This window comes from Erigeron canadensis, chromosome 3, assembly GCF_010389155.1.
Source record: "Erigeron canadensis isolate Cc75 chromosome 3, C_canadensis_v1, whole genome shotgun sequence".
NCBI classification, from domain to species: Eukaryota; Viridiplantae; Streptophyta; class Magnoliopsida; order Asterales; family Asteraceae; genus Erigeron; species Erigeron canadensis.
The window spans coordinates 38,990,044-39,015,363 of NC_057763.1; the positions used below are offsets into that span (position 1 = coordinate 38,990,044).

At 35.5% G+C, this 25,320-nt stretch overlaps 2 protein-coding genes and 1 pseudogene across 3 annotated transcripts; 2 read left to right on the top strand and 1 right to left on the bottom strand.

Moving 5' to 3' along the window:
- The first annotated feature begins 390 nt into the window (after positions 1 to 390).
- Positions 391 to 6,190, top strand: LOC122591149 (RNA demethylase ALKBH10B-like). 2 transcript variants are annotated; one of them, XM_043763366.1, is made up of 7 exons: positions 391 to 1,042; positions 3,913 to 4,049; positions 4,160 to 4,277; positions 4,599 to 4,715; positions 4,824 to 4,939; positions 5,270 to 5,424; positions 5,514 to 6,190. In XM_043763366.1, exons 1-7 carry the CDS (start codon positions 490 to 492, stop codon positions 5,959 to 5,961), a joined length of 1,644 nt encoding a protein of 547 aa, XP_043619301.1. In that variant the 5' UTR covers positions 391 to 489; the 3' UTR covers positions 5,962 to 6,190. The 2 variants fall into 2 exon arrangements, with proteins under 2 accessions (XP_043619301.1, XP_043619302.1); XM_043763367.1 differs by having other exon boundaries at positions 3,916 to 4,049.
- Positions 6,191 to 6,526: 336 nt separating this feature from the next.
- On the bottom strand, positions 6,527 to 7,599 carry LOC122591150 (annotated as a pseudogene).
- A 430-nt stretch (positions 7,600 to 8,029) lies between these two features.
- On the top strand, positions 8,030 to 24,937 carry LOC122591148 (piezo-type mechanosensitive ion channel homolog). Its single transcript, XM_043763365.1, has 19 exons — positions 8,030 to 8,330; positions 9,266 to 9,346; positions 9,440 to 9,596; positions 9,698 to 9,855; positions 10,229 to 10,385; positions 11,072 to 11,258; positions 11,351 to 11,466; positions 11,573 to 11,657; positions 14,867 to 15,082; positions 15,581 to 15,761; positions 16,360 to 16,488; positions 16,572 to 16,745; positions 16,847 to 17,080; positions 17,971 to 22,301; positions 23,075 to 23,233; positions 23,323 to 23,826; positions 23,906 to 24,047; positions 24,136 to 24,280; positions 24,490 to 24,937. Exons 1-19 carry the CDS (start codon positions 8,282 to 8,284, stop codon positions 24,623 to 24,625), a joined length of 7,341 nt encoding a protein of 2,446 aa, XP_043619300.1. The 5' UTR covers positions 8,030 to 8,281; the 3' UTR covers positions 24,626 to 24,937.
- Positions 24,938 to 25,320: the final 383 nt, after the last annotated feature.

The window sequence follows — 25,320 nt, forward strand, 5'->3', positions numbered from 1 at the left end:
TAAAACTTTTAACATGATAAAATTAAAAAAGTAGATAAGAACTAAAGAGTACGAAAATATTTTTTTTTTAAGCATTACATTATATTGTTTCCTTGTTTTCACGTTCCATTTGATTTTTTGACATATTTAGCTTTCAGAAAGGTCTAGCCTTTATTTTCAAAAAGATTATCTCTCTTAAATATGCCACCACATCATCAATACACACGAATCAAAATTTGACAAGTCAGCAGCTTGCCCAACACGTACGGACATGATAACTGTGACCCCGACTCTTTATTAGTAACTTTCTTTTATTATTTCATTTTTCCTTTTTTTTTTTTGTGTGTCACTCTGTAAATATAAATAATAACACAGGTGCACCTATATATACACATCATCATATTCATTCTACTCTCCATCTTTCTCTCCAAATCTACATAAACGCATTAGCCAAATTAAATTAAAGGCCATCGGTCATTTTATATATAATTCACCGGTGAGAAACGAACAATGGCGCCGCCATGTGGCGTTTCTGCTTCTCCGTCAAACGAACGTGTCCTGCAGCCAACAATGATGCCTGTACAGCCTCCTGCAGCAGGATCAATGATGATGCAAAAAGACGCGATAATATCGTGGTTTCGTGGCGAATTCGCAGCTGCTAACGCGATAATTGACGCCTTGTGTGGTCACCTTGCACAACTTGAAGGTGGAAAATGCGAATACGAATCTGTGTTCGCAGCCATACACCGACGTCGACTGAATTGGATCCCAATTCTTCAGATGCAAAAGTACTTTTCTATTGCTGATGTCACTCTTGAGCTACAAAAAGTCGCTGATCAACACAAAATTAAAATGATGACGAAAGATCAAGTAGTCGAGGAGATAATATTGGATTCTTCCCCGGCTCCTTTGGAAGAAATTGAAGATAAAGATAATAAAAGTGATGATGAAAGGTTAGCGGTCGAGTGTCACGACGAAACCAATGGACATGTCGACGCTGAGGTGGCCGATGTCGATATCACGACGACACATGATTCACCAAAGAATGTGATCACAGATTCAGGTATTTTTTTTTTTTTGTAATCTGATGCATATATATATAGAGTCCTCGTGACTCGTGATCATATAAGAACCGATGATAAAAACATAAAAGTTTATTGATGGTTTAGACTTTAGAGTTACATAGATCTATATTTCCCCTGTTTTATCATGAGATATACTTAAATAATTTGCCTAAAAGTTTCTTATGTTCTTTAATGTTTATTTTTGTGCATATATATATGGTGCCTTGTTATTTGATTAATAAATATTCATGTACATACATGAAACTAATAAATACTTATGAAGCAGTATAATTATTTGTTGGATGGATTTTAGATTCCTCTGTTTTTTCTCTACTTGAATTTCATATGTATATTCATTCATTCAATTTTGGTGGCTTTTATGTCCGTAAAATTGACCATAAGTACAACTTAAAAGTAGTTATATCTAGAGAGTCTGAGAACTCAAAATTTAATTTTGGTCTTAGTTGATGTATCAAATGATTATAAAGGTGGCTTAAAATAAATTGAATATTACTTTTTATAGTCCGTCTCTATAAGAAGTGATTTATTTATAGGATAACGTATGTGCTTCTAGAAACATATATCATATATGTTCTGCTTCTCATAAATCATTTAAAAAATATTAAACATTAAGCCATGTAATTAAAATCAATGTTTAAATTTTTAAATGATTGTGAGGAAGAAACATGTATGATACATGCTACTAGAAACATATTCATTTTTCCGTTTATTTATATATCAAAATAGTTGTGCTATTTGACACACTATAACTATGTTGTAATTTACTTGTATCGTAAGCCCTCAACAGTTACATCTTCTTAATCATATATAGAGCAATCACCTTCACACTCGACCAAAACAAACCAAACACTTTTTATAAATACCAATTGTATAAGAAAACTACCAATTTCCATTTATGTATTTTTAACACTATATGGTATACTTACAATACAAATTAACCATCATTAAAATGGTTCAACAACAGTTAAACTAAAAATTTCTCATTAAGCGAATAAAAGAAAGTTGAAGATTCATATCTTTGAAAAATACAAATTACAATAGAACAATAGTGAAATTAACTTGAACTACGAGTAATCCACATTTTTAAGGGAAAAAAAAAATAACAATAATATTTGGATGCTTAAAATTCATACTAGTTGTGGTGTATAGGCCATGACTTGACAGAAGTGTGCATTTCGAGGTCTGGGCTAAATATCTTGTATGTATAGTTTGGGAAGTAGCAAACCTTTCTAGCAAAATAATAACTGGGCCGTATAACATGGGGATATGTGGAACTTCAGTATCAACCACTTTGGCACCTCTTATTTTTTAATTACAAAAATAAATAAAACCCCACATTTAATTTATTTATATAACTTATAAAGTATTTCATATTCATCATTTAACTAATAATTTGTTTATATAATTTATAAAGCAATTTGAATGTTCAAAATAAAAATAAAAAAATAATTTGTTAATTAAAATATTCTCCCAGATTTGGTGGTAGTTAAATAAGTGTTAACAACAGATCCACATGGCATAATATTAAATAAGAGTTTTGCGAATTTAATAAAATATTTACATCGAGTTTGATACCTTCTTTGTGGGTAATACAGTATTTGATTTTGGTCATTGGATGCTAATCCATAGGTGATGCCGATTCATGTGATTGTGTATTTTGAATGGACCAAAGTTGCTTTTCCACTACAGATGGCTTACAAAAAAAAAAAAAAATTTGCTTCCACCTCAAAACATTTTTAACTGTTACCAACGACAAATTTTTTTGTTTAGGCATAATTACACAGTATCTCATAATTATTTTCAATCATTTTTAATTTATTTTACTCCAATATTTTACGTCATCACCGAGTCATTTAAATGGCGGTAAATCTGAGTCACTTGAATAAGTTGTTTGTCTAGTATTGGTACAAGTAATTAAGCGAATACATATCTTATATATGAATCACCATTAAAATGGCGAGAAGTTCATAAAATAAAATAAATATAGTTCTGAAAACGGGTTTGAAGTCTAGAAATTTAATGAACAACATACAAATGTATATTCTGTGTAATGAACTACTTTAATATTCGTAATGAATTCTTAAGTCTTGGTTATTAGATGTCCTTGATTCATTAAAGAATTACAGACCCATAATGTGACATTAAAAATAACAACGATTGTCACATATACCCAGTTACATCCAATAAATAAAGTTTAAAAGTTCATTATATTCTATATATATGAAATACTTGTGCTTCCATTATATATGAAATACTTGTGCTTCCATTAGTTACATAACCAATTGAGTGATGTAACTCTTATTATTATTGTAGTTGCAATGTCTATTCATAACTATTTTATACATAACCAGTTTGACAAAATCAAAAACATTGATTTGATTCATATATTATATACAAATCATTATATTATATTTGTTTTCTAGTCATAAGTTGTCTGCATTTTTGAGAAACTTTCCAAATTTCTTATTGTGGTTGTTAACTTCTTGTTAAATTCTTAATCATTCAAATTGATATTATAACTATACTTTCTCAATCGTTAACCCCACTAACTATATTCTTCTAAACACAATATGAAATTTAATAGTGTGTCTAAAGAAGATTAATAGTGTGTTTATTAAGTATAACGGTCGAGGAACTCCTTTTGTAAGAAAATACTAATATGTAATGTAACATTACGGACTATTTAGCTAAATGGTCTGGGTCTCTTACCTTTTCTTTTAGTTATGATATACATGATTATGATAAAAATAAATAAATATGAGACCATACAAAAAAAAAACCATATCTAGCTACTCTTTGCATTGTTCTATATGGATAGTAAAATTCATTCATTAAGCTTGTTTGACAGCAGAATCGCATGAAATTCAATCATTAGCTGAAAACAATGAGATTTGTTTTAAACAAGAAGAAGAATGGGAGGCTCGACGTGCTCAGATCAAGATGACAAAAGGGTTCGTAGCCAAGGAGTCTGTAAAAGGACATATGGCGAGTTTCTTTCTTTTTATTTTTTAATTTATTTTTTGCAGTTCAGTTACTTTTTGAAAAGGATTATGATACATAAGATTAGTTATACTAATGTTGAATTTTACTGACAGGTGAATGTGGTAAGAGGTTTGAAGTTGTATGATGACATATTTAACGATACTGAGCTATCTACGTTGAGTGATTTTGTGACTGAATTACGAGTTGCTGGACAGAATGGAGAACTCTCAGGTGGATTCCGTGATTCGTGATGCTTTTATAGTTAAACTAGTTCTTCCCTTTTGGGACTGAAGTTTTGAGATAGTAAGGGATTGAAAAGGTTTGCCAGTTAATCTATGCTGCAATAATCTTTTAGTTGCACTTTCCGTGATAAGCTCTGAAAGTTTTTATAAACATTAGCATATGATAGATTTTCCTTCATTAATGATTTAAAAGAAAACTGTTCCCTAGTTTAATCTTTTAGCTAATGATACATATTGAGACAGTAGGCACCCATAGAGAGATAAATTGATACAAAGGTATTGAATCTTGATTGTATTTATCTGTGAACAGGCGAGACGTTTATAAAGTACAACCAACAGTCGAAAGCAATCAAGAGAGAACTGATTCAGTTTGGAGCTCCTATTTTTGGTCAGATAAAAGATGAGGCTACAGCTAAATCCCAAGATAGTAAGCATGCTTAACTAAACGACTGCTAGTATATTGATATAGTACGAGTAATACACACTGCAGCTCATATTCATATATATATCATTCTGATCTTTATTTTGTTTTTAGGCCACATAGAGCCGATACCAGCTCCTCTTGAAGATGTCATTGACCATCTCATTCAGTATCATCTGATTTCTGAAAACAGACGACCAAATAGCTGCATCATTAGCTTTTTTGATGAGGTATTATTAATCTTCTGATATAAATTCCGGTCATACGGTTATAAGAGATGGATGAATGGGTCGGGTAACAAGTCAAAATTTTGGTAGTAGAAATACAAGTCTTAAAGTCTTTAAAATGTTTCAGTAATAAGTATGAATTAGTTTCTATCTTTACTTCATATGATTATATACAAGGGTAATTTATTGCATTAAACTCTCTTTAGACAATGACCCCGCTGTCTTATCCGATCACGCTAGCAATCCAGAAATCCACAAGTTTCGACTCTTCCTTTATATAGTTGTTAAGTCGTTAAAGATAAAAACTCAACACAAATCAAACTATTTTTGCAGGGGGAATTTTCACAGCCTTTTTTGAAACCACCTCATCTAGAACAGCCTATCTCCACTCTGTTTCTGTCTGAATCAACCATGGCTTTCGGGCGTACACTAGTCTGTGATAATGATGGAAACTATAAGGGACCGCTCATGCTTTCTCTAAACAAAGGGTAAGCTTCTATTCTATTCTGTTTTTATCAAAGTATACGTAATTCGATTTTAATGTTTAATCAATACTAAACACTTTTGTAACTTCCAGATCAGTTTTAGTAATGAGAGGAAACAGTTCTGATATGGCACGCCACGTCATGTGTCAGTCTCCAACTAAGAGAATCAGTGTTACATTCTTTAAAGTCCGGATAGAAACATCGGAAAATATTTCATCACCAACAGCTCCTACAACACAAGCTATGACAGTTTGGCAGCCGAACCATGTTCCAAATGTTAAAGGCCTTGATACAGCTAGTGTGGTCCCCAAATGGGGTGTTCTTCGTGCACCACAACTACTTATGTTAGCCCCAGTTCAACCAATGGTCATGAGCCCAAGAAGGTTACCACGTGGTGGGACCGGAGTTTTCTTACCATGGACAGCCGGGTCAAGAAAATCTGTAAAGCATCTACCTCCTCGAGCACAAAGAGGACGTCTACTAGTATCAGAAACACATAGAGTCGAGCCCGCCCCAGATTTGGGCATCAGTGTTGCCTGAGAAGATCTAAACCAAACCCGATCTTGTTTTACTACTCATTTCAGATTCGATTACTTGCTTCCTTGCAGCTAAAGCAAGAATTTGGAGTTCACTTTCGTGATTAATTAGAGTTTCGGTTATTTTAGATGTCAATGTTAATCACCATAGAGTTTTATAGGTAGTTAAGTTAAAAGGTGTGAATCTATATTAGCCTTATAAACAGTTTTATACCACTACGCATCTTTTTCTACATTATTCTCTACATATATGCATTAACACTATATCACTAATCTAATTACTTGAAGAGAGGTTAAAACTTGATCAACTTTGAGGATTTAACATGATGTTTTTACTTGCAGATACATTACCACACATGATTCTTTTCTGTTTTAAAAACTTAGAAAAGATCCATAAACTTGATCAGATAGACAACGCATCTTGGCACGAATGCAGGCTACCCAATCATTGGTTCCAAATCTTTGTCACCATATTCACATCAAAAGCAAGAAAACCAAATCAAGTGGCTTCAATTCTTGCCTTTTTCGGGTTTAATGATGGTTCATTTTCTTGAGTATTCTGATTTTTGTCATTCTTCAATGATATTTTTAGACAAACGGTAAAGATCATATGGGGCCCACAAATGATCAACCACGCAAGGTTTTCTCGAGTCTAGTCTTAACCATGGTTACCTTTTCCGCTCCAATGAAGCAGGCTAATCGGACCAGGGTGCAAACTCCTACATCTTCCTTCCATGTTGTCACCACCTAACCCATGTTAATTCCATCTATGATCAATTCCTTTAATGTTCCCAGCAAAAACAAGCAAAAATGGTGGCAATGAACCCAAATGATATATCCTCCTTTGCTTTTGCACTGCCATCCATTCCTCTACTTTGTATGAATAACCCCCTTCTCTCCATTTATGGATATCTACAACCATAACTCCCGTATTAAAGTAACAAGGATTTCGACCCTTGAATGTTTTCGTCAATTCAGAGTCCATCCAGAAATCATTTGTAAAGTACCTTGTGAAATTTGCCTTGCAATACTTGGGTGCAGCTAATACCTTTCCTTCTGAGTTAACTCTCCATAACTTCTCTATGTCATCAACCATTATGATATCCGAATCTAAATAGATCACACGGTCAACATACATTGGTAATGTATCCGCTAGATAGACTCTTGCGTAGTTTAATGGTTGGTCAAGTGCATGACGGATGGATTTTGATATTTTCCCACGAACCTTATTCGAGTGAAACTTGTATACCTTAAAATTAAGGTAAGGGAATGTCATTTTGATGTTGTTGTATATTTCTTCATCATAACGGGACCATAAAAAATGAAAGAACACATTGTCGGGACAAAAAGAATGTTGTAGGATGGATAAAACAGCCGCCATTGTCCCACGAAGGTAGTTTGAGTCAAGAGTCATGGCTACATGGACAATGTCATCGGTACACTCATCCCCATTACGAAATGCAGGAGCTTCACGAAAAACATAATGAGTTTTGGATGGTTTATGGATGAAGTTAAGACGGATATTGGTTGGGGTAGCGACGGTGGTAGTGGCAAACAATGAAAGGAGAATCAAATTAATGGTCGAGAATAGTGACAGGAGGCCAATAAGGAGGGAGAGAGAATAAAATCTCCGAAAGGCCATCCTGTCTTTGGCATTACAAGATAAGCAAAGACAGGATGGTGATGTACAAAATTATTCGGGTGAAAGATTTGAAGCAGCCATCTGAGGCTGGTTAGGAGAAAGTATAGGAGATTTTGATCAATTTAGTGAGATTAAAGATGTAATCAATTGGTTTATGAGGTAAAGAGGATTATTAGGAACAACATGTCTTTGTGGTTATAATAATATCTTTGATTTTTTTGATTCTTTAGTCTACGTGTAATGAGTATTTGAAGATTTTAACTAAAAAATGTGGGACAATAACATGTCGACACAAGTCACACAACCAAAATTAGAGGAAGAACAAAATATCAAACCGGTCACTAACCAAAAATATATCCCCACAACAACTCACCCTACTTACATAGTTACATACACGTATATATATGTATGTATATGTATATATAAATACCAACACCCAATTGGGCTTTTGTTTTTCTCTATCTATATATATAATCACCAGAGAGAGAGAGAGAGAGAGGGGGAGAGATTCTTGAATTCAAGATCCATATTCTTGGATTGACTTTCAGTTGTTGTCCACTGTTACTTCACGAAAACTCAACCCCAAACACACACACAAATTTGATTTGGGTATCATTAAAATTAACGTGCTTACTGATAATCAGTTGGTGATGATAATCTTTTTTCTTCGATTATCATAATTATGGGCAGATTTATCGGTGGCTTTGTGTTGCCTTTACTACTTTTAACAGGTACTTTTATCACTTTTATATAGTTAAAAACGTTGCTTCTTTTTTCTTTTAAGAAAAATTATTCATTGGTTGTTGTAATTAGATAGTTAATGAGATAATTCATTTGATACTTTGTATGCTAAATGTGAAATGTAGTTAGAGTTGAAATAGTTAACTTACTAATTATTGTTTATTTGAGCTAGTTACATATAGCCAGTAATCAGTATCAAACTACTTTATATACTTTTTGGGTGTCATCGAACCGGCCAACTGGCCGTCTATATAGTTATGTGTGATTGAGACAGAGTAGTACTAGGAAATCTTCGTGTTCCACCCGTTTTTTTCGAACGACGAAAGGGTTGACAAAGTTTTTATTGCGATGAAAGTTGGTTTAAGGTTCAAAGTTTTTACCTTGACTAGTGCAAAAAGAGAATAACAAAAAAAACAAAAAGACAACCTTTTTGTGGCCATGCTGATCTCTCTATTGGAGAGCTTTACTCGGTTTGAGTTTGTGTGGCGATGGACTCAGACTTTGTGGATTAGTCGGCCAAAGGTCAGACAAAAAAAGCATGGTATTTGGATTAGCATATAATTTGAAGTCGGGTTAATGAGTTTGAATGTTTGGGTAGGAGAATTGTAACAAAATTGACTCTGATCACGTGATTTTACATATAAGTCTGTCTATTATCAGAATTTGCCAAACACTGTTTAATTGATTATTTGATTATCACAAGTTCAAACTGCAAAAGCACGTGCAAACACTATCTTCTGCTTCCCCTTTATATGACAGCTGATTATCAGATTCTGTTTCATCAATATCACATAATGACTTTCAAACACAGCACCACACACCTAAGATTTCCATTTTCTTATAATTTAATAGTTCTTAAGTATCTTACTAGTTTGCTTGATTATATAATGCCTCGTTAAGTCGTATGCTTTCCACGTTTTTGCAGCCGCGTTACTCAATTGGAGTTTGTTCTCTCTTGGCAATCTGCTAGCTTCTTTACTTATTCTTTTCACTCCTCCTAAAAGAGGTAATGTGTTTCATGTAGTCTTTTGTTTTATGAAGTATTTATGTATACAACGTTTAGCTTATGATACTCACCTTTATCACAATTCTTTTGCAGGATTCCAATCAAGAGGGGAGACTTTACTATGGGTCATTATTCTTTTTTCATTTCTTGTAATACTTTCACAAGCAACATTTCTAATCACATGGGCCATTGTATGTGGAGACTGCCATGCAGGTGTACCATGGTGGGCAGAGCTGTTAGGATTCATGATGTGAGATTTTTAGTCCAATTCTTAGTCGAAGCTTAGTGTTCATATAATCTGTGCATGTTATAGTATTCTATGATGCAGACTAATGCAGTACTCTTTTGCAGAGTTGAAACATGGAGATCACCCATAGTAATTTATCTTTTGACTGTGCAACTATTTGTGGCGTTCACTGCTTTTATTGAACTCCATGAAAGCAGATTAGGTTTGTTTAGACAGACGTCTACATTTTTTGGGAGTTTCTCATCAGCTTTTGATAGTATAGGTTAGTAACTAATTTATTTGGCTCTTACATTGTAATCAGAGGTGGGCAATTGATTGGATCAAACGGAATGGGCCAATAAGTAACTACTATGTTAATTATAATTTTATGATAAAAAAGACTACAATTACACTGTAAATTGAAATTACTGAATTAAACAATTATGGTGGCTGACTAGCTGTATGCTAAATAGGCATTGGGCGACGTTCAGTCTGTTTGACCCATTTGATGTGTTCCCTTTTGCTTGTTTATTTTAATTTGACCCATTTGAGACACAACCCATTTTGACCCTTTTATAAGGAATTGGGTTGGGATTTTCATCTCACAACCTACAGTAATCACAAGTATCTCCTACTTATCAAACTTCGATTTGAAGGTTCACACATGAAGGTTGCTTTCTGCTTGCTGTTGCCTGCTGTTCAATTGGTTGTAGGGATCAGCTATTCTTCTTGGTTGTATTTGCCATTTTTTGTTTGTAGTTGTGTGGGACTTGTGGATTGGTCCTTAACAAGCAACTTTCATGGCCTCTTCAGGTGAATTTGCATAATATCTCGTGAAGCTTTTTAAAGTTGATTTTAGTCCTATGATGGGGGTGTCTGGATTTGTGTTCTCAAAGTGATTATTTTTTGAAGAATCAAGGTCAGATAAGCTGATGTTACTTATGTAATTTTCTACTTGTCTTAAAAAACCAATCTCCTTACAACAAGTCCAAACATGTTTTGCTAAAATCTGGTAGTTTTTATTTCTGAAAAATTAAAATAAATATAATTAGTTCCTGGCAACACCTTACTAATTATTACAATTTGAAGAATCAATTGCATAACAAGGTGTGCTTAAAGTTAAGTATTGGGAGACATTTGTCAAATTTAGCTCAATAATTATTTTTTTTATAGCAAGTTCTTATCTGCTTCTCTAAATATGATCATTTGATTCTAAGCAATCAGAAAATCAAAATCATATTGGCAAACATATATACTAATATACCTGATATTTGTGACTTAATGAACCAAAATCAGGGGCTCAGATGCTTACAGCTAAGCATAGTTGGACAAATAAGTTTCTTACATTAATTTTTTTATGATTATTTTGAGCCTAAATACTTGGAAAGTTAGAATTGTCTCAGTTTGTCTTCAAGACTTACAGTTCATTATGTGACTTCAAGACTTATATTCAATTTTGTTGCTCACATTTTCATTTATGTGTGTGTTTTTTAATGAAGGTGGTGGAGACCTCTTTGGCTGTATGCAGGATTCAGTGTATTCTTGCTCTATGTATATCAGCTCCCCATAGGGATCCCGAAGTACATTGGTATGATATGTGATTTCATCGGCCTGTACAAAATCTCTATGGACTCTGAGTGGACACAAACTTGTTCTGGTCTTTCACTGATCACATTTTGCTTCATGGTTAGCATTTTTAAAAAGTGTGTAAAAGTATTTCCTTTTGTTCTTGGTTCATCTAATCATCTTTATTTAAGTTGTTTCATTGATTTGCACAGCTTTCTTTTGTTAAATTTGATTTGGAAGAATTGGATTCCATCATGTCCACAAGTGAAGGCAACTTGAGTGAGCATCTTCTGCCCTTAAAGAATTCCTTCTTTGTTGGTGAATCAAGGTAAGTGACATTTAATTCAAACTAAAAGTGATTACGGATATGCCTAGTTATTTGCAAATCATATATGTATATCTTTGATTGAATGTGATATTAATATTATCTGCAGATCTGGTGTAAGACACACCAATGTATTATTAAGAGGCGCAGTTTTTCGAATATTCAGCATAAACTTCTTCACATATGGTGTCCCGGTATATATCCTTAAACTACACTGACGTATTACGTCTACATTCATGGCAAACAAGTGTCTTTCATGTCATATTATATTTCTTAGCTTCTAGTTATGTAACACCCCAACAAGGCGGAATCATGGGGCATCACAAGAAAAGCACAACACGACATGTAAATTATGTAGAGTAAATCTAAATGCATAGAAAGGATTAAGTAATCCATACGAACCATTCAATAGAGCAAGTAACCGTATCACACATAAGCATAATCCCCTAATCGGGAAAATAATGAATCACGGATCCAAGAAGTCCAAGTCCAATTCTAGCATGATCAAGCAATCAACCATCCAATTCGTCTATGAGTTAACCTGTTCACCTGAAAAGTGTACTAACATGCGTCAACATAAAGTTGGTGAGTTCGTAGGGACAAGTAAAAGGAAACAAGTGTCGGGATAACAACCGTTAACGATAAACAAGGATGAATATACTTACCTCATCATCCATACGATCACAAAATGTTATGTCAACGTTACGTTAAAACTAAACATTCATACACAATAAACATGTTAAACAATATCATTAACAACAACGTTATGCCACGAATGTGGACTTACTTATTATGCCATCAACATGGACTTTACGTTATGCCACTAATAGTGGACTTACTCGTTTTGCCATCAACATGGACTTTACGTTATGCCACTAATAGTGGACTTACTCGTTATGCCATCAACATGGACTTTACGTTATGCCACTAATAGTGGACTTACTCATTTACATTATGCCACTAATAGTGGACTTACTCGTTTACGTTATGCCACAAATCGTGGACTTACTCATTACGTTATGCCACCAATAGTGGATTTACTCGTTTATGTTATGCCACTAATAGTGGACTTACTCGTTATCTCAATCACATGCATACAGATACAAATCTATAATACGTTAAGGGGGAAATATTATCATGCAAGATCCTATGTCCCGATCCTTATCAAAACGTTTTCCATCAATCAACAACACAATGCACATACACTTCTTACGATTCTACTTTCAAGTAATCATTGATGCTTATATATAGGGTCACCCGCAGCCTTCCCACCACATCTTCTATTCATTGAAAGTATAACCATCTTCCATGTATGTACAACTATCCAAACCACAATAAGTATTCATAAACGGTAGCATAATTAACCGAGCAACATGTCAATACGTTAATCAAACAAACAATCAATCGATTAATCAACATTTAAGCAAGCACGTACACTTTTCAGCACGAATCTCAATTGAGTAGGGAGGGTTTACGAAACTCACCTTGAGCAGCTACAACAAGCTAAGGTCAAACTATAAACGTCCAACAATCGCTTCGTGTGCATCACCTATCAAATACACATTTTACAATCACAAGTTAAACCCTAATCGGAGCTTTAGAAGGATAAATCAACTATGAATGACAATCGGGACTCGATTTGGTCACGTCATAACCCTCAAACGTCTTAATGGCTCTACCAACATAAACAAGGACGTTTTAACACGACATTTTTGGAAATGGATATGGATTCACCCCAAAAGGATGTTACCGTGAGAAAATAGACTCTCATACGATTCCAACGATAGGGGACATACACCTAAAACGGACTTACGGTTCAAAAGTTATTAACGTTTGAAAACTGACGAGCGAAACAGGCAAAACTCGCGGCGCGAGGAGATGGGCTCGCGGCGCGAGAAAAACCCCTGAACCGCAAAAATGGAATCTAGCAACGTAAGGGGAAGGGGTCGCGGCGCGAGGATCTGCTACTCTGCACATAAACAAGCCAAACACGAACCGAAACGCTCCAAAACCCCATTTTTGACTTAGGAATCGATCTAGGAAGGTTCAAGACACATTTTGAAGCATAAACAAACATCATTTGACATGAATAAACAAAACCCCTATCATAGATTCGATTCATAACAACATACCAAGCTTTAATTCGATTTTGACTCCAACAAAACCCTAATAAAACCCTAATTTAACTCAAACCCGTTTTTGACCCGAAATCGACCAAGAACTCACAAGATTCGACTAGGAAACATGTTTAATGACATGAAATGGAGAAATTTAGTTAGGTTTCACTTACCAAAACACCTCAAGACTTCAAATTCGGATTTGGGGATTTTGAAGATCGAAGAACACTTTGAGAACCTAGATTTCTTACACCAAGAAGATTATTATTATTAGAGTTGTATTATTTAGTTAGTTTAGCAACAATCCAAGTATTTATTATGAATTTGTGATGAATTTGAGATGGTTGATGGAAAGGATGTGAAGAGAGTAAATGAGGAAGAGAAAGAGATAGATATTTACTAAAGTAAAAATGAATGGATGAGTGGGTGTGTGTTGATTGAAGGCCGTCCTTGGGGTCTCATTTTGAGGCCCCTCTCCACTAATTTCGACAAATAGCTAAACGTTATCCACTAAAATGCTAAAACGAAGCCGTAAACACAAATAAATTCAACGTTACGTTAGAACACGACAAAACGCTAGGGGACTAATCGTTTACTCATAACATTAAATTTTGTTTCGTTACAAGTCAAAATAGTCAAATGTCGCAAATGTTACAAGTTAGATGTCCCTTTTAGACATTATAAATTAATGTAGTGTTCCCACTATCTAACCTCGTGTTCTGGAAAATTCAATACGCGCTTGATCTAATTCAAGAAAGCTTTAAGTCAGTTCAAGACTGCCCACTTTTCGATCCTCTCATTTTAACCATTCTCCTTGTGAGTCAGTTGTCAAAGTTGACGGTGATGGGAATATTTCGATGTGTGTTAAAGTTGATTATTAATTTAGAACTTGCAATGATTGGTTATGATTATTTGGATGAAGGCGATTATGAATATGAGTTCTTGATTACGTTGGGACTTGGGACATAATAATCTGAGGAGGCATGTAAGAACTTGCCGTAAATAATTAATTATTGAGGTAAATGTGAAAGTACCTTGATTTCTCTAGCTTTAACCAACTGATTATTTTACTTGATTCTAATTTTAATGTTTCCATGAGAACCTTCAAAACGCATATAAGATCAATAAGGGTATTCTTGTCCACTAAAAGGCCTAATATGAAATTTTATATTCTTTGCCATGATTGTTGCTTGCATGAACTAAATATTGAAGTCTGGTTTCTGGTTAAGTTCAGTATCAATTATATTCGGGCTTATTTGTTAAATTTTCAGTGATGAAATTGTCAGGTCTCCCTGTTTGCCCTTTCGTTATGGAGCTTCTATTTTGCTAGCGTCTGCGCGTTCGGGTTACTTGTATACGTTGGTTACATTATATTTGCTTTCCCATCGATGTTTCATATGCATCGGCTAAATGGGCTGCTCCTGGTCTTTATTCTGCTATGGGCTGTCAGTACTTATATCTTCAATGTCGCATTTTCATACCTCAACTGGGATATGGGAAAGGTAACTAGTAATAGAGTAAATTTCTTCTTCTTTTCGAAGTTCCTCTTTTTTAAAAAAAAAAATTTAAGTTGGAGGTGGCAATTTCGTTCAATGTATCTTCAATGGGTTGAGTTGGGTGGCATTATATCTCAAACGGGTATAACTTAAAGCAGGATGGTTCAAACAGGTTGGTCGTTAACCGAAATCTGTTATATATGTATCCTTCTTAAGTTGCTTGCATGATTGATTCAGATTATTGTTCATACTTCGTAATATAATTGGTTATCTGAATCTGATAATAATTAATGCATTGATCATTTTACTTAAAAAAAGGCCAAAACGAAAGTGTTAGCACGGGTCAACCCAACCTGACTTGGCCTCTTTTGACCTACTAAAAAAGATCTTTTTCAACCTGAAACCATTTTGACCTTTTACTCAACTTTCCCGCCTTGATGTCTATAATCCATTTTTGTGTGGTGGGAAAGCTTTTGATGACGTTCTTTTCCTTTAAAATTGCAGGACATGGACATTTGGGAAATGGTGGGGTTATGGCATTATCCCATCCCTGGATTCTTTATACTAGCTCAGTTTTGTCTTGGTGTTTTGGTTGCTTTGGGGAATCTCGTGAACAATTCTGTTTTCCTTTACATATCAGACGAGGAGGCTCACCATACATCAAATGGAGATGGTACTCCTGAAGGTGATATTTTCCTATATCTTTCTCTTTGATACACGCTAATAAGTTCACATTTACATAATTTGAGTCCCGTTTGTGTGTTCCGAAAGAAATAATGACGTGACTCTAGGTTCTGTGTACTTGAAAACAAAGTCGAGACTCACTAAAATGGAGATCATTGACATCATTTACTTGCACAGTTGATTTCAGCTGTATTTGTCTTACTAAAAAGTCAAAACATGAATAAATAAAAAGTTAGCTCAAAAGGAAACGGTTTGAAATTTGTCTAAAGTTCAAATGAAACACTATCATTGAAATAGTTAATTTAATTATATAAGACACACAAATTAGTTATAAGTTTTTTGTGGCCAAACTATTGCTGGTTAGGTCAACCTCACTTGACTCCTGCCAAAATTCTCCCGTTTGTTCCGTTAACCAACCACCTTTCTTGCCATCACCTCTCCATGTGTGTGTTTTTTTTTATGTATTACCGTTCTTGTTTTTTGGCTGAAATCGTTGCCATACGTGAACTTGTGGTAGTTAAATCATTAATTTTGTTGTCATATTTTAATTTTCCTTTATAAACAATCCGTTTACCAATTAACCATGGTTACATTTGCAGTTAAAGAAGAAACAAAAGTGCTGATTGTGGCTACAATTGCGTGGGGACTACGAAAATGTTCTCGTGCTATCATGCTAGTGCTAATTTTTCTCATCGCAATGAAGCCTGGTTTCATTCACGCCATATATAGTACGTTAATGTGGATCGTATTATATACTCTGTTTAATCCAATTTCACATCAAAAATCTAATTAACTCTAAGTTGTTTACCAGTGATATTCTTTTTCTTGTATCTTTTGAGCCACGACATTGGCAACAAAGTGAGGCAAACCCTTCTTCTTCTGTGTGAGATCCATTTCGCTTTGATGTACTCTCTTCAAATAACTCTCATCTCTCAAGCATTGGAGAAAAGTGGCTCTATAAGTTTGGAAATTTTATCTCAATTAGGTACTTCTTTTTGAACTCTTCCATTTTCAGTTACATCTACATGGTTCTTTTCTTGTGTGTGCTATTTCTCGTGTTAAAATATTGAACTAGATTCGCAACAGGTTTTCATGGAAATAATAGCACGTGGAATTTTGTGGTAATAGCGTTGCTTGCATGCTTCTGTGCCATTCACAAGCACGGGTATAAAATGCTGTTTTCGTTCTCAGCAATTGTGCAGCATACACCCTGTCCTCCGGTTGGGTTCAGCATCTTGAAAGCAGGTTTGAACAAGTCGGTTTTGTTGTCTGTTTATGCCTCTGGAACTGCCAGAAATGATGATGATAACCCATCCCAAGGTGATTACTACTTTCGTCTTACTTTAGAGGTGTTTGAATGTGTGCTTAAACTTATTGTTGTGATTTCAAATCACGATAGGCTTTAGTTTTTATTTTAAATCTGATTATTTATGGTTAACACTAACCAGATTGGATTTTCAGATAAAGGGTAGTTGTTACTAGGCCAGTAATTGAGTTCAAACAAAAACAACCTATTGCCAAATTTAAGAAACTAATTATCTGACTATGAACAGAACAATGTGTTCCCTTTGAAATATAATAACACACGTCTGAAGACCCACTTAAGGGGTTTTGGATGTGTGTTAACCTGATTATTGGGTTTCATAATTACATTTCAATAATGATAATTTATTATTAGTGTTTGAAACTGACTATTAGGAATGGCAAAATGTCAGAAAAGACCGGTTGGGTAATTCCTACGCCCGCAACATGTGTTGAGCTGACGCAAAGCATTTCTGTTCATTTTCTTCTAATTTATATAGACATTTGTAGTGTTATTCCATTTATAATCTAGTTTTCTTAAATCAAATGATTATACATTACAAATATACTAAGGGCGAGCTTTCACCAGCTTGACCCATTTGACCAGTTTACCCTGTAAGCTTTTTTTTATAACTTCTCCCATTCGACCTTTCAAAGATAAAACATAAATCCAATTGACACATGTACAAGTAATTGATAAAGATGTAGCTATAAGAGTAGTGTTTGTTTTCATAAATATGAAAATACCTAACTATCCCTTTAAGCAACTCATTATCTAATTATGATGCTAATTATTTATGTAACAATAATCGGTTATAACGTACGGAGTAGCACATATTTACGCTTCTTACGGTCCAAAATACTAGTAATATAAATATGTACTCACCTGTTTTTTGGTCTTCTTCCAGAGAGAAAAGTAGCTTCATATCTAAGTGCAGTCGGGCAGAAATTTTTATCGTTGTATCGATCATTGGGCACCTATATTGCCTTTGCAACGATACTTGTTACGGTTTACATGGCAAAGCCAAATTTTGTATCATTTGGGTTCATTTTCCTTCTCCTGTTCTGGATCACTGGTAGACAACTAGTTCAAAAGACAAAACGCCGTCTTTGGTTCCCGCTGAAGTTATATGCAATCACAATGTTTGTTATTTGCTATATTTTAAGCATCTTCCCCTCTTTTGAGTTATGGGTATCCACAAAATTCGATCTTTATGCAATTCTTGGATACAATCCCGAAGCCTCGTTATTGAAAAATGTTTATGAATCATTAGCAATAACCATCGTGATGCAACTTTATAGCTATGAGAGAAGACAAAGTAGGTATAGAACAACTGAAGATCCAAACCGAATGCAATTTGGGATTATCGGGTTTTTTAGAAGGCTATTAATATGGCATAGTCAAAAGATCTTGTTTGCTGCTTTGTTCTATGCTGCTGTATCTCCTATAAGCGCCTTCGGGTTCTTATATCTTCTTGGTATCCTATTATGTTCGGTTTTACCAAAAGCTTCACGGGTGCCGTCAAAACTGTTTCTTGTTTACACGGGGGTTCTTATAACAATTGAGTACTTATTCCAGATGTTGGGTGGACAATTGGATATGTTTCCGGAACAGAAATATTACAGTTTATCGGTTTTCCTTGGTTTAACGGTATATGAGCCTGGGTTTTGGGGGGTTGAAGCAGGGTTGAGGGCTAAGGTTATGGTTGTTGCTGCCTGTACTCTTCAATATAATGTCTTTTATTGGCTGCAGATGATGCCCAGTTGGCTTTCAGGTGTCGGTCAATGGGAAGAACCGTGCCCGTTGTTCTTTTCTGAAGAAGATGTGTTACTGAATGTTGACAATAATGCATCTTGTAGTTCCAGTGTTGAGAAAAAAGGTATGAAAAGCAGTAGTTCATGGCATTCGGTTAGTGATGCTGGTACAAAAATTGGAATTACAGAGAGTAGCAGTAGAAGATACGTGGTCGGGGATTTTTGGGGGAGTTCTAACGAGAGCCAGAAATGGAACAAGAAACGTATTCTCGCATTAAGAAGAGAACGTTTCGAAATGCAGAAAACTTCACTGAAAGTTTACTTGAAGTTTTGGATGGAAAATATGTTCATCCTTTTCGGGCTCGAGATCACCATGATTGCATTGTTACTTGCAAGTTTTGTGCTTCTTAATATCATTTCAGTTCTGTTTATTGCATCACTTGCTGCGTGTGTACTTTTACGTCGCCAGTTTATACGCAAAGTGTGGCCGTTCTTTGTGTTTTTGTTTGCTACTGTACTTGTTCTTGAATATTTTGCTATCTGGAGGACCAAAATTCCTTCTGGTGATCCCGAAACCACCACGAATTGCCATGATTGTTGGCGGAGTTCCAGTAAGTATTTTCACTATTGCCGTGACTGTTGGCTCGGGCTGACTGTCGATGATCCAAGAGTACTCAGTAGTTATTTTCTGGTGTTCATGTTTTCATGTTTCAAGCTCCGAGCAGATCGGTTTGGTAGTTTCTCAGGATCGTTTACTTATCGGCAAATGATATCTCAACGCAAGAATGCTTTCGTGTGGCGAGATCTCTCATTTGAAACCAAATCAATGTGGACCATCCTTGACTACTTGAGACTATACTGTTACTGTCATCTATTAGATCTTGTTCTTGCACTGATTTTGATCACCGGAACTCTTGAGTATGATATCTTACACCTTGGTTATCTTGCCTTTGCTGTAATTTTCTTTCGAATGAGGCTTACGATACTCAAGAAAAAGAATAATATCTTCAAGTGGTTGCGAATGTACAACTTTGCAGTAATCGTCCTTTCTTTGGCATATCAATCTCCGTTCGTCGGCTCTTTCAATGATGGAAATTGTGAAAGGGTGGATTATATTTATGAGGTTATTGGATTTTATAAGTATGATTATGGTTTTCGGATTACTTCGAGGTCTGCTTTGGTTGAGATTATCATTTTCATACTGGTATCACTGCAATCATATATGTTTGCTTCTGAAGAATTTGATTATGTGTTTCGGTATCTTGAAGCTGAGCAGATTGGCGCCATTGTACGGGAACAAGAAAAGAAAGCCGTTTGGAAAACTGAACAGTTACAATATATCCGTGAAGCTGAGGAGATGAAAAGGCAACGTAATTTGCAAGTCGAGAAGATGAAATCTGAAATGCTTAATCTACAAATCCAACTCTATAGCATGGATCCGGCACCAGCACCGGCGCCTACTGCGAGTACCGACTGTTCTCCACTACGCGAGGGGTTAAGGAGGAGAAGTGTTGAGCCTACTAGTCTAAGTCTTGAAAATGAAGATATGACTCCCAAGAAACAAAAGTCGGCTTCTTTTGTGGACTCATTTTTTCCTTTTGAAAGTTTATCGGCAGTTGCATCTCCTAAGAAAACATCCATGTCCGAAATCACCGAGTATGAAGAGAATGTGTCCGATCTGCAAACGAAAACCAAGGCCCCCAAAAGGGAAACTTCATTGAAATCTGCTGTACAGTTGATCGGTGACGGTGTCTCGCAGGTACAGTCAATAGGAAATCAGGCAGTTACAAATCTGGCAAACTACTTGAATATTCCTCCTGAAAATTCAGATTCAGATTCAGATGTTCCTTCGTCGTCTATAAAGATTGATAAACATGAAGCTGAACATCAAAATGAAGGTTACATGGCTTTTAATCGTTCAACTTCTGTGGAATCTGATAGAAGTGATTCACCGAGGATACATATTGGCCGTATCTTTCGACATATTTGGGCACAAATGAGATCAAACAACGATGTTGTATGTTATTGTTGTTTTCTTCTTCTCTTCCTTTGGAACTTCAGCCTGCTTTCAATGGTGTATCTTGCAGCTCTGTTCTTGTACGCACTTTGTGTCACAACGGGGCCAAGTTATACATTCTGGGTTGTCATGCTGATCTACACAGAGTTCTACATCTTGATTCAGTACATGTATCAAATTATCATCCAACATTGTGGTTTCACCATCCAATCGCCTTTTTTAGCAGTATGGGGGTTTCCGACAAGAAAAATAGTATCATCATTTGTGATCAGTTTATTGCCTCTGTTCCTGGTGTACCTTTTTACCTTAATTCAAAGCTCGATAACCGCAAAAGACAGTGAGTTGGCTTCATCAACCGAGTTCAGTAGTCTGACAGGGGGGGTTGTGAATCAAAGCGAGGTTCTTCTGAGTTCAATATGGAGAGAGAACATACGAAAGCTCATTCAACCTGCAAAATACTTTGCAAAATTGATCATCAGAAACTGTACTCGATATTGGAAATCACTGACACAAGAAGCGGAATCTCCCCCGTATTTCGTCCAGTTGTCCATGGACGTCCGTTCATGGCCGGAAGATGGGATCCAACCAGAAAGAATTGAGTCCGGAATAAACCAAGTTCTTAGATTCGTTCATGATGCAAGATGTAAAAATTCAAATCCAGCTGCTTGCCCATGTCCAAGTATTGTTCAAGTTCAAAGCATTGAAAGGAGCCAAGAAAATTCAAAAATTGCATTAGCGGTTTTTGAAGTGGTGTATGCATCACCATGGGAAGGATGCTCATTAACTGAAAGATACAAATCACTTACTCCAGCAGCTGATGTAGCCAAAGAGATAACTGAAGCACAACGGGCAAAACTTTTTGAAAAAGTGGGATTTCCGTACCCGATCGTCTCTGTAATTGGTGGAGGAAAAAGAGAAATCGATCTTTATGCGTATACGTTTGGTGCAGATTTGGCTGTTTTCTTCTTGGTTGCCATTTTCTACCAATCTGTTATAAAAAACAAAAGCGACTTACTCGATGTTTATCAGCTCGAAGATCAGTTTCCAAAGGAGTTCGTGTTCATTTTGATGGGCATCTTCTTTCTGATCGTACTTGATCGAATTATTTATCTGTGTTCATTCGCTACCGGGAAAGTGATATTTTACATTTTTAACCTTGTTCTTTTCACATATTGTGTCATGGATTACGCTTGGAATACAAAACAATCACAGCAAAGTGCAGCGGGTTTCGCACTCCGTGCAATATATCTCACGAAGGCAATTTCTCTCGCACTTCAAGCAATGCAAATACGATCTGGGGTTCCTCATAAGAGCACGTTATACCGGCAGTTTTTGACTAGTAATGTCTCGAGAGTCAATTATTTGGGGTATAGACTCTATCGGGCACTACCGTTTCTCTATGAGTTAAGATGTGTGCTTGATTGGTCATGCACCACCACCTCACTGACAATGTATGACTGGCTCAAGGTATGTTTTCCAAGCAATTGTCTGATTATTATAATTATAACCCTAAATAATCAATTTCTAGTGTTTAGATGAAGAGATCCTGCCTGTTGATACCTGTTAGACCTATAGGCTTACCTTACCCTAATCTACAGAGCGTGGCCATTTTATCTATTACTTTTAGGAATGACAAAATGGGTGGGTTGGGTAATGAGTCAAAATGGGTAGATTTCTGCATGGTTTTTTTGTCCAAATTTTATTTAATAGGTAGTGTGTAAACTCTATTGATAAGTTTATTAAAACAAAGACCAATATGGCAACTTATGTTATTGTTCTAAAAATAGTCATTAAAAATTTTGTGTTGCTTCCTTTCATGCCAAAATAAGTTTTGAATAGATGGATTTAGAGGTTTCATGCATTGAATATAAGTTGACTGTGTTAACCGGTTTCTTTTCCGCTAACTTGTTTTAATTAACCTGTTTTAAGGTTTTAACCGTCAGAAATAACACATACCCTGAAGTGACCCACTTATTGGTCTTATTAAATGGGATAAGTTTGTCACTTGTTATTATTTCTTTAAATAATCAAAAAATTTCAAGCTTTCATCACCATTTTTATTTCAACTTTAAACACATTCAAACACTATCTCCTGCAGTAAATTTTGTTTTAACTGATTATATAATCTATCATTGTTGGTGATCTGAGATATGTGACTTTGTTCTATCAGAATGACAAAAATTCTTCAATGATGCACTTGTGTAATTTAACTGATATCTTGCCTTTCTTCCCCTTAACAGTTGGAGGACATAAATGCAAGCTTGTATCTCGTCAAATGTGATTCTGTTCTAAACAGAGCGAGTCATAAACAAGGTGAAAAGCAGACAAAAGTGACTAAGTTTTCCAATGGGATATGTCTATTCTTTATATTAATCCTCGTCATCTGGGCTCCTATGCTTGTAAGATATTGACCGTTTATTGCACTTATAGCACGATAAATACTCACAGATATTCACATTACTTAAACAGTTAATTTGGGTCTTGGCAGATGTATAGCAGTGGCAATCCAACAAACATAGCAAACCCCATAAACGAGGTCAGCATTCAGCTTGACATAAAGACCAATGGTGGAAGGCTGATGTTGTACCAAACAACTCTATGCACAATCACCCCATGGACGGATTTCAATTCTTCAATTGATCTTGACCCTCAAGGTTATCTTGAATCATATAATGTAAATGATATCCAACTGATATGTTGCCAAGCAGATGCCACTAATTTGTGGCTTGTTCCAAATGTGATTCAAAACAAATTCAGTCAATCGATTGATAAGGAGATGGATATGAGGTTTAATTGGATTCTCACTCGAGATAGGCCTAAGAACAAGGAAAAAGTGATGTTTGGGAAAACTTTAGATCGTTCAGATCTTCCAGAACCATCAGAAGTTAAACAAGTTCTTGAAGGTTCTAGCAACAGCTTTAGGATAAACAACACGTATGCTCGGTATTTTCGTGTCACGGGTTCTGGGGATGTCAGAGCATTTGACCAAGAGGTATATATATGATTAATCAAAATATATCTCATCATTCATTATGTATGTGATTATTGATGTGAAATGGTGATTTTTGCAGGCAACTGGTGTTGATGGAAAGGTTTTTTTGAACCGTGGAGAGTCGGAATGGTGGTCTTTTTATGATATTAGTTTGTTGAACTCAAGTGTGTGCGGAGATTTGGTGGGGCCCATGGCAATTGTTGTATCAGAAGAAACACCACGTAAGTGACATGTGAAACTGTAGGGTTGTGAAGTTGTGGGTTTTCCGTGATGACTGATTCTTTAATTCTTTTTTACATTGATTTTCAGAGGGAATTCTTGGAGAGACTTTGAGTAAGTTCAGTATATGGGGTCTCTATATTACATTTGTGCTTGCAGTCGGTAGATTCATAAGGCTTCAGTGTTCTGATCTCAGAATGAGAATTCCATACGAGAACCTTCCATCTTGTGACAGGTACCTTATCATGGCCATCTGTACTATGTTATAAGGACCTCACATGACAATGGACCTTTGAGATCCACCTTATCATGGGGGTCCTTTCCACTTACTGTATATAATGGTGTGGGACAGATCCCCTTCCACATTAATCCGTTGCACGATGTTGTGATGTCCTCACACTTTGTTTTGCATTTCTTTTTATACAAAATTTGTGTATTTCACAGGTTGATTGCAATTTGTGAGGATATTTATGCTGCTAGGGCTGAAGGGGAGCTCGGAGTCGAGGAGGTTCTGTATTGGACATTGGTAAAAATATACAGGTCACCACATATGCTGCTAGAGTACACCAATCCTGACTAGCGTGTTAGAAAGCGAGTACACAGTTGTTTTTTTGCTGAAAGAACTGACTAACTACTGAACTGCTAACGATAGGGTAAAATCCCAAGCTGCTTTTTTGCGGGGAAGAGATGGGAGAGTGTATCAATCATTCATTAACATGTTTGTGTATATATTACTTCATAGGGAGGTTGTATTGAGTGCCTTCTTTGTAACATACAACCATGTAACACAATTCTCTGTTTGTCCCTCCTCGGAATTACCTTAATTAAGCATGTATTTTAAACATGCAATATGAAACCAAGCTGATTCTTGAATTTAAGAATGTTTGACTGATTTCTCTTGAGAGGCGATTTTTGTTTTCATCTATATAAACTTTTAACGGATTTGCAACATTGTGACAGGATTATGGGTGCAAATGCATAAGTACACATGACCAGATGACACATAAAAAAAAAAATTTTTTTTTTTTTTTGAACGTCATTCTAATTTATATCTACTTTTAAGTTACATGCATGTCCGGACGAACTCTAGAACTTTAAAGTAAAAAAACCATATTAATCCATTCTCACAATTGTAAAAAGTAAGGATCAAACTTAAGTAAATCATCTCAAAGTCAAAGACTTCACCAATGGATAACCAACCCACTATTTACATCTTTTGTTTTTGATAATGTACTAATGTGTACAAACTAGCTTAAATCATGAAGGAAAAAAAAG